Source organism: Doryrhamphus excisus, chromosome 20 (assembly GCF_030265055.1).
Source record: "Doryrhamphus excisus isolate RoL2022-K1 chromosome 20, RoL_Dexc_1.0, whole genome shotgun sequence".
NCBI lineage: Eukaryota > Metazoa > Chordata > Actinopteri > Syngnathiformes > Syngnathidae > Doryrhamphus > Doryrhamphus excisus.
In genome coordinates, this window is record NC_080485.1 from 10,574,308 (window position 1) to 10,584,821 (window position 10,514).

General features: G+C 43.7%; 1 protein-coding gene across 5 annotated transcripts in view; it reads right to left on the bottom strand.

The window, feature by feature from the left end:
* ehbp1 (EH domain binding protein 1) overlaps nucleotides 1–8,284 on the bottom strand; it is a 124,130-nt gene extending 115,846 nt beyond the window's left edge. For all 5 annotated transcript variants that reach the window (XM_058058178.1, XM_058058176.1, XM_058058180.1 and 2 more), the window contains exons 1-2: nucleotides 7,892–8,284; nucleotides 5,878–6,284 (exon numbers count right to left, since the gene is read on the bottom strand). In XM_058058178.1, the coding sequence (XP_057914161.1) occupies nucleotides 5,878–5,981 (104 nt within the window). In that variant the 5' untranslated portion in view covers nucleotides 5,982–6,284; nucleotides 7,892–8,284. The remainder of the gene's footprint in view (nucleotides 1–5,877; nucleotides 6,285–7,891) is intronic.
* Between the last annotated feature and the right edge of the window lie 2,230 nt (nucleotides 8,285–10,514).

Below are 10,514 nucleotides of genomic sequence, written 5' to 3' on the forward strand. Positions count from 1 at the left end.
TGCTCGCAAGTCATATTCTGAGAGTTCTCTGAGACTGCAAAGAGGCTTCAATATCAATAATAAAACACTTCCAATATTAAAATATGTATCTACTATTATATAATTAAATTACTAGGGACTTCACAAGATTTTTGGCAGATTTAAAATACCTGAATTGTACGAGGGCTGCACGGCGTACGAGTGGTTAGCGCGCAGACCTCACAGCTAGGAGTCCCGAGTTCAATCCCACCCTCGGCCATCTCTGTGTGGAGTTTGCATGTTCATGCGTGGGTTTTCTCCAGGGACTCCGGTTTCCTCCCACTTTCCAAAAACATGCTAGGTTAATTGGAGACTCCAAATTGTCCATAGGTATGAATGTGAGTGTGAATGGTTGTTTGTCTATATGTACCCTGTGATTGGCTGTTGACCAGTCCAGGTTGTACCCCGCCTCTCGTGTAGCCCGCCTCTCGACTGAAGACAGCTGGGATAGCTGCAACCCATGACCCTCGTGATAATAAGCGGCAGAAAATGAATGAACTGTACAAACCAATCACATCTCTGCATTCTGCATCATCATTGGCGCAATCTTACAATTTTTTGAAGGTACATGTCAACCTACACCAAAGGAGCCAGCCGGCGCCATGATGCTGGAGTCTTAATCTCTAGCCATCAACAAAAATCCCACCATGTTAGTAACAACAGCAGCTGCACATTTCAGGCTGATTAACTTTTAAGGGGATTTTAGCAACAAAAACATCAGCTCTGACAACATCCGCAGATTTGCATTGCACACAAAGATAGCCCAGCAGTGAGAAAGAAACGTTCTCCGAATGAGAGACAAAGATGTTCGAGTTCCACATTCTAAAGTCAGCTCTACGCAGGCTGATATGTGACGAGATAACGCCAAGGCCGTATGTGGACACTCAAACCGACTATTGACTCCGAGCATCACTTTGTCGAAGCCCCCCCCCCCCCCCCCCCGTTTGTCTGCACATCTCTTCAGTTTGCACACTTGGACTGATTCCATTGCACATGAGCGTAAAGGCGGGTGGGAGAAAAATGTGAAAGGAGGAAGGAGATGGAGAAACAACAAGCAAAGATGAGGAGATAAGGGTGGAGAGAAAATATACAAGAGTGAGAGAGGTGGATCGGTGTGGTTCTCGGTGCTAGGATGCAATTCCTAAATCACGGTGTCCAACGTGTGGCCCGAGGCCCATCTGCAGGCAGCTGTTTCTATTTCTGCTTGAAATATTTGATTGATTTTAGTTTTTAGAGAAAATGAATAATATGAATCCTTTGATTTTTTCAGTAGGCTGCACGGCGTTCGAGTGGTTAGCGCGCAGACCTCACGGCTAGGAGACCAGGGTTCAATTCCACCCTCGGCCATCTCTGTGTGGAGTTTGCATGTTCTCCCCGTGCATGCGTGGGTTTTCTCCGGGTACTCCGATTTCCTCCCATATTCCAAAAACATGCTAGGTTAATTAGCGACTCCAAACTGTCCATAGGTATGAATGTGAGTGTGAATGGTTGTTTGTCTATATGTGCCCTGTGATTGGCTGGCGACCAGTCCAGGGTGTACCCCGCCTCTCACCATAGAAAATGAATGAATGAATGAATGATTTTTCAGTGTTGATGGAAGGAAGGAAGCCATGACACTTTGCTGCAGATCTGGATAAAAGTGACCGTAGGTAAAGACCATAGGGACTAAGTGACCTCCACATCCAGAAGATGCATCATCATTTAACCATACATGCAACCAAAAGGCTCCGCAAATCGTTTAAATCTCAAAAAGTCAGAAAACATCACTTCTTCAGTTTACGACAAGCAGCAGTAGAGTAGATCTTAAGTGGAGTCCCAACAGCTTCCAAGGCAGGAATGTGTCAAACGTCGATGTCAGGCAAGTTGGCAAGGGAAATGTTTGTCTGGCAGCGACATGATGGACGCGCGCCACAGCGGCGAACGCAACATGCTGAACAGAAGAAACGTGTCACAGCCTGACACGCGCTGGCTGTTTGCGCTCCCAAACACTGTCTCCATTTTTACACCTCTCCCGACTGCAAGCTGTTCCGTGCAAGTGAAACCAGCTCCTAACTTAAAACGCCATATTGCCTGTAACATGACACATCTCTTCATGACCCAATAAAGCCTCCTCACAGCCTGACTTGCAAAACAAACATACCAAACCGCCAAGGTTCCGAAGCAGTGAGGCTGACAGAAAGTCAACTCATTAATGCACAAGTAAGGAAATAATAATTATACATTTAAGAAATATTATTACACACACTGAACCCAATCATATTATGGTTACTCTGAACTGATTCGGTCTGTAAGTGAAATGCTCATTTTGCCCAGCTAGCATCCAAACAAGTTGATAAGGCAGTCAAAGTCGAAAGACATGCAGGGAAGGAACGTAAGATGAGAGCGCTTAAAAGCGCTGAGGTCATAGTTGAGCTCCATTCAGAGACAGCAGGAGGATGAATTACCAGACTCATTATTGAGGACACGTGCAGGACAATATGTTAGCACAGAACTTTGAACTGTTAGCCGTCATAGTTGTACTTCTTTGTCTGTGAACCATGGCTCAAGAGACTAATGTATATACACATGTATACTGTATTGGGGAATACAAATGTAAAGGTAACTGACTATATTGGTTATTTCATGTCTTGAGGGCTTTAATAATGTTAAAAGACGTATTTATATGGACCTATGATATCATCTTTTCACACAATTGCTTAATTCGGTTTTCATTGGAAATAAATAAATGGAGGTAGTTTGGCTAACCTTTGACGCATATTGGCATATTAACCTAGCATGTTTTTGGAATGTGGGAGGAAACCGGAGTACCGGAGAAAACCCTCGCATGCACGGGGAGAACATGCAAACTCCACACAGAGATGGCCGATGGTGGAATTGAACCCTGGTCTCCTAGCTGTGAGGTCTGCTAACCACTCGACCGCCGTGCAGCCTCACAAAATATTCAACAAACATTGTACATTATTGTCCAAAAAATTGTCCAGTTACGTTATTAAGGCACAATATTTTTCATCACACCCTTATTTTGTTTACACAACTAGATACATGACAAACAGCGCTTTTATTTTGAAAGCTGGAAATGTGTTGTGTGATAGGAATGTCTATTGATGGTTAAGAATAACCATGCCACTTATCTTTTTCCAATCAGAACCTGCACATCGTCAGCGGGCATTTTAAAATGCTGACTTACATTAAAGCTGTAAAACACAATCGAGTGTCACAGACACACAACCACATGAGCATGCTCTGCTAAACTAAGCTAACCCCGCTAGCTTCCATTCACGCTCCGTAAGATAGGAGTTTTCATGGTTTTTCCTACCAACTTTCACCAGGGTTTTTAGGTCACTGTTTCGATATATTTAGTTCAGGAGGGGGCGTGTTAGTGTTTGGGATGAGATTCCGTTACGACAGAGCTGTCCACCGGGAAAATACTTCCCCACACGATAGTTCCTCCTTCTAATGCTGACATAATTTAATTCACACTATTTTGCTTTCTGTGAGATTCCGCATTTAACTGAAAATTAAATTTTTATTGGCCAATTCTGCGATTCCGTCCATGATTCCGTTAACACGGAAATCATAGGGTCCTATATTTAGAAGATCGTAAACAGGTTTCTATGAAAATATTCCATTTATTAATGTTGAATCCTACTTCGTGGAAATTCACTTATCGCGGTCGTGTCTGGAACTAATTAACCGTGAAAAATGAGGGACTGTATTTCAAAGGTAGAGGACTTGTGTAAAATAACAGAAAAGCCCACATCGTGAACTCACTTAATCCATTCATCAACGCAGACCATCAGATAGAAACATAGAGCCGAGGCCACGTTGGAAAAACAAAGTGTACCGCCGGCTATAAGCTGCGCCCACCCACCCTTCGCTCTGGGAAGACATGGACATTTTTCTCATTCCATTCCCCAACACGCTAACATCTGTCCCAGGTTCAGAGCAGTGTATTTGGGGCTGAGTTAGTCCCCGCCTACGGTGAGCTGCTCAAAAGAATCCATGCCTGCAGGCAAAGAATCTCTTGCCCATCCCTCTTGAGCCACGAGGCTCAAGTATAACAATCTCTCCACAGGATCTTCACTGCTGGAAAACATGGCCTCCACGCCTCCTTGCAGGACCAGACGTTTATTTCAGATTTTACTAGGAGTGATACACGAGATTGGGTCTACAAGAACGAATTGAGACTTTAACATTACTTTTAAAATATATGACAATACATTGCATTGTACTATCATTACTACTATATCCATATTTGTTTCAGCAAGATATCGAAAACGAGCATATCGTTCATAATGATATTGACTAGATTTGATACAGAGGTCTAATGCCGCAAGATGACGCCACAAGACTGCAAGCTAGTTCCGGCAGCTTCATGTCTCCAGCCGTGTTTTTAGTGTTTAATAGTGCTTTATTTATTACTTCCTTACTATGTTTTGTGCCATACCGACCCATTAAGCAAGTGTGCAGCTATGGATGTTCATCTTTTACATTTGTAGCTTGACGCTTGCTCCATTGTTTACACTCGACAGCAGCTGTTAGCTTTGAACAACCGATTCCTGTGGTGGCACAGAACTGGGAAAGTAAATACCACCAGACTAATCGCACACGTAATGCTAAGTAGTCCACTGGGCCAGCGCCAGTTCGCGCCAAAGATTATGTGATTGCCGTGTCGTGGATCGCTGTGGCGCCGAATTATGTTGCCATGTTGCCGTTAATTCGGCGTCACAGCGAACCACTATGCGCCAATCACATAATCTTTGGCGATAACTGGCACCAACTGGCGCCGGCCCAGTGGACTCCTAGCATCATTTGCGCAACTTGGCATGCGCCATTACATTCCAGTGGATTCCAGTAGGCAGATTGTTTGCGACATTTGGTTCCACATGGTGGACACTTTGCGCTGATTGCTTGTTGCAAGTGTTGCGTCGAAGACATTAAACATTTCGAAATTTTCTTTGCCGCCAAACTAAATTTTTGCCACCACGAGCCAGTTGGGAGGCAGTTTGAGCCACTGCATGCCACTAGGCACCTTATTGGCGACACAAATTGCATTGGCGTGAACTGGCACAAACTGGCGCCAGCCCAGTGGACTCCTAGCATAACACAAGAAGTGGTACAAGAGAAACTATTCCGAGACAACAAGTGGTCAGCTCTAACAAAAAAGATAACTAGTAAATGAGTAATGTCTAATTCATTTAAATGAATTCAGCAGCTGGAAGCACGCTATATGATATGTGTTTGCCACTACATTGTGGATAAAACTGTACCCCAGAGGCACAAAGAAGTAAATGGGTCACTTTTTCCTCATAACTACTACTGTTGATTATTGTTCTGTCTGCCTTTACTAACACTCTACGTACACTACAAAATAAGTAAATAATATACAAATGATGCGTACTAATTGTGCTATATTCCGGTCAATACAGCAACATGAGCGACATGAGTTGTCATTTAAGGGCTGTGTGAAAGACTGGAAGTGTAAACTTCCAGCACACGAATAATAATTCAAAAGTGCTTGCATAGCTTCCCTTCCTTGCAGCGGGGTGAGATGTCAAGATCAGATAGCCACCACCATCGCTGAAGGAGGTCAGCTTGAAAGCTGCCCAACACGCTCACTCCTCAAGACTTCAAAGCAAACAAACTCAAATGTCTGTCAAAAGGAAAATGACCATTGCCACTTTGCTTTATGGCGTGCGGGCGCCTCCCAACACACTGACAACCCTACGCACCAAAGGAGAAGATGAGTGTGTGTGTGTATTATGAAATGAGCACTGCATTCCAGTAAGGACACACACACACACACAAGACTTTTCATGGGGCTTAAATGACAGCACTGTAGTCGCCCCCAGAACTTACCATTTCTTGGTACATTCCACCATCAACTCCTGATAGGAAGCCACAAACTGGAACTTGGAGGCGTGCTTCCCCACACGTTGCAGTCTCTTCCAAACTGAAGCCATGTTTCCGGGGAGCAGATATCCCCTCCTGGGCCTCCCTCTTTGGGCTTTTTTTTCCGCTTCTTTTTCCACAAGACTTTACGCCAATGTTTATCCCAGCAAATCCAAGGCGGCCAGACACATAGTCAACGTCTTACCGGAAGCACGCCAGATAAGACATCCAGCAGAGAAATGCCGATTACCGAGCTCTCAAAATCTCTGCAACACAAGTCTGGTGTGACGTGCATTATCTTGCAAAAAAAAACATTCCACAATTTCCAGTGGCATGATGAGTAATGTGCTGGGTGTAGATGCTAGGCTGACATCCTGCAAAAGGAGAGAAAAGACAAAACAGTGAATCCATCATAATGCTCATCCTGGCTGGACAAAACAAAGATAGAAGCTGTTCCAAAGCAGGGATGAGCTGGCCATGTTAGAGCTTTTTTTTTTTTTTTTTAAATACAGTGGCCGATAGAGCCAAACCACACAACAACCGAACACATAACTGAGGTACAATCAAAAGCACACAAAGGTCATCTATTTATCTAATTAAAATGCTGCAATCACTTAGATACTGCATGATCATTGTTAAACACTTTTTTACTAATTTTACATTGAGATGCTCCGATCGATGATCCGACCTTTCAATGCCGATCACCTGTGGCTCGTACTATTGCAGCCCGCAGCAATCTCTGAGTGCATGTAGTGTCTTGCCCTAACTAACGCCTTGGGCAGCATCCTCCTCACACTTTCCTTCACAGTGCGCAGGCGTGCCAAAACAAAAACAATCATGTCTACCGTGTGTAAATTAACTGCCAATGCATGCCACAGAAACATTTTTGAGGGGGTCGAACATTAAAAGGCTTTAATTTAATTCGGTATTTGAAGACCGAACACTTGACGGTGTGATCATCTGTCAAACGGCAGCTAACGTAGACATGTGGACAACACTCGTTCTTATGTGCTGTAATATTAAATTATTGAATTCATTAGACTAGATGGGCTGCACGGCGGTCGAGACAGGGGCACAGCTAGGAGACCAGGGTTCAATTCTCTGTTTGGAGTGTGCATGTTCTCCCCGTGCATGCATGGGTTTTCTCCGGGTACTCCGGTTTCCTCCCACATTCCAAAAACATGCTAGGTTAATTGGTGACTCCAAATTGTCCATAGGTATGAATGTGAGTGTGAATGGTTGTTTGTCTATATGTGTGCCCTGTGATTGGCTGGCGACCAGTCCAGGGTGTACAACACCTCGCTCCCGTAGTCGGCTGGGATAGGCTCCAGCCACTGTGACCCCAGTGAGGAAAAGCAGCATTGAAAATGGATGCCGATGACTATCCTTTCTTGCCGATGGAAGACACCGATTTACTGAGTACTTGGCTAGCTAGCTTGGCTAACTTTTGTTCTGTGAACTTACAGCAGTTTGCATTTGTTGCATGTCCACGGTTTTGGGTCAGTTCTTTCTGTTTGGAGAGAGTGGACGAGATAAGCTGCAGTATACCGCTGCAACCCTAATGAGGATTCAGCGGCATAGAAAATATTTGGATGGAGAGAGCGGCCGTTGTGTTTGCCCATGTCGGCCACCGTATTTTTAGTCAAGTATTTATGCATAAAGCTGGAATTAAATCCAAGCAAAGCTTGCTGTTAATGTGTAAGAACGTTAGTACATCCACGCGTGTCTGTCAACGGGTTTGTGTAACTTGGCGCCAGAGACAATAATATAGATTGTTTAAAAATAAACAGTTATAAAACCACTCACGAATCCACTAAAGCAAACAGTGGCGCCCTAAAGTAAAAGCCTAGCAGACATGTTGCCACATGGAATATTTTGTGCAATGATGCTCTCAATCCAGGGAGTAGTCTGCGTCTGGCTCAGCCTTGCTAGGCTCGCGCTCTGTGCCAAAATACATCCACGGTGCTCGGATGACACTCACCTTATTGTGAAGTCCGATGCCGTGCCTCTCAAGTGGACCCAGACGCGAGATATGACGAACCGTCTGAGAATAAGTAGGAGCGAAGCGAGATGTCCAATTGCTAGCGAGCTAGCTAGCTATAATGATCGCCTTCGTTACGGTTGCTAGCCTGATAGCATGCTAGCTACTAGCTACCATAACATAGCGCCGCTGCTGCTTTGGCCGGCGTGATGACACATTTATTCTTACAGGTCACGGGCGGCTCCAAAGAGTCAGAAGTGACTCACGAGTGACATTTGTTGGAGGATGTCCCCGCGGTTATAAATAAAAGGGAGCAGTCACACACAAACCGGCTGTAATTCTAACGGCAAAGTAGTTGGAAGCATATAAAGTACTTTGACCGAACGTGCTGACATTTCCACGGATCCCGTTTTCAAAATATAACCGGAAGAGGCCAAACACGCACATCTGGCGTGGACATATTCTTTCTATATTTTCAAAAACATACCATAAATACGCGTACATGTTATTCAAAGATGAATGGTTTAATGTGTTACCGCTGACTTTGGCGTCTGAATAGTTGCAAAGGAGTTTATTATCTTTTGTTTTGTAGGCGACTCCACACATTTCCGGTAAAAGCTATGTTTCTCCATTCCGCTTGATGCAGCTTTTTGTTCCATCACCCGGTTGACTTTAAGGTGATGAAAAGCCTCCAGGAATCTATCGTTGGTTGGATTTTTTGTCACATTTACATCTTGTCGACACTCCATGACTGTTGGAAGGAGCAACACATTTGTAAAGTACAGAAAAGTATGGATGTGCGGTATGATCCTCTTTATTCTCACCACTTCATGTTGTACTCCATATACCCATTATACCAGGTTAAATATAGATGACTTACCTCAATGTTTAGGTATCCATCCATAAAGTGATCGAATTACATTAAATATGCTGACTTGGAATGAAAACAACCCAAGACAGTCTCCCAGGACATTGTAGAATTGTACCTTTGTACATTGTATCAAAGCTTTGTACTAATGAGGATTTAATTTCCTGCTCCCAGTGCATTAATAAGTGATTATATTGTCCTCACATGCAGGGAGGACATAAAACACCCAGCAGCGGCAGCAGCATCCATCAGGAATCAATACCTGCTCTTGTGTACATGCCGACACACACATCCTTGCTGCAAGTAGCGGAAGGAGGCCAACACCATATGGAGCTGAGATTATATTAATAACAGGAAATTTACATTTTTATCCTCATGATGAAAGACAGTGACAAATTCAGTTCAGTGATGTTAAGGAGCCTTTTGCAGCGCACAGCTCATTTTTTATGGGCCTGCAGCATATTGTAAACTCAGAACACATCAAAACAATCACAAAGTATTTGCTTGTCTCCTGTTACACAAAGCTAATTTAAATATTTAAACATATTTTGACCTACACTGCATTGGTTTTAGCATGCAATTCACCCTTTGGAGTCCAGAGTATTACTTTTGTGTTTACCTTTATATCTCACATTAATTACCGTTCACCTTGATGATGTTATAAATAATGTAATAAATGTAATGTAATAAAGTATTCTGTCTGTCTGTTAGTCCGTCTAATTGGAAGCAATTTACAACACCTTTCTTAGCCGCTCGTTCTTGACTATGTTTAGAGTTGCTCATACGGGGGATGTTTTGGTTTTGGCGAAGAGATTTACTATGGTTCCCCAGATTGCTAATGCCTTCGCCGCTAACATTACCTGAGGGTGCACTCGCAAGTCGGTGCTTTATGTCGATATGGTCACACTACCTTGGTGCGTTTAATGTAAATTTCCAATTCATTGGACGAACAATTCTCTCATGTTCGTTCATTTTGACTATTACTCCCCGCTCCTCACCTTGCCCTACCAAGGACTGACGCTAAACAAGCCCAAACACATTGACAACCCATCAATATCCACTTCAGGGTATGACCCCGCCCTACAACTCAAGCACGAGAAGCCCAATTCATGAAAACATATTTTTTAATAAGGCAACTTACATAGAAACATTCAATATACGCAATAAAGCTTGCTTTACTTTCGTCCTCCACTAATAGAGCATACAAATGAGCAGTAGACATGACGGCATAATGACCCCACTCCGCCACATGTCAATGAACGCTTTGATGGGACAAATAACCCCCTGCTAAATGTCGCTATTTGTGTCTGCCTACATGCCAGAAAAGGCCTCATTTCATACATGGGCCTAGCGTGTGTGTGTGTATGAAAGACTGTATTGTAGTGAGAAAGCGACAGAAGTCATGTGACGCCGCAGGCCTTTGTCTTATTTGTGTATTATTGTAGTATATTGTCATTAGGCAGCGCTCTACAACATCTCTCTCTACAGGCAGCCAGCAGTCCCACATCCTCTTGTAGCTATCAGCTGGACAAAGCTTGTGTTGTTGAAGCACTTGATAAGAACTGTTAACAACATCCTCCAGATGATAAAAAAAAAAAAAGTGCGCGGGGACACCTGAGTCCTGCAAAGACAGACTCCAGACCAGCCATATTCAGAAATACAAGGTGCCATTTTTAAAAAGAGACAAGCTTCCTTCCTCGCCTCCACGACGCCTGAGTGCTCCTATAACATAATTGTTTTTTTCTATATACAGCA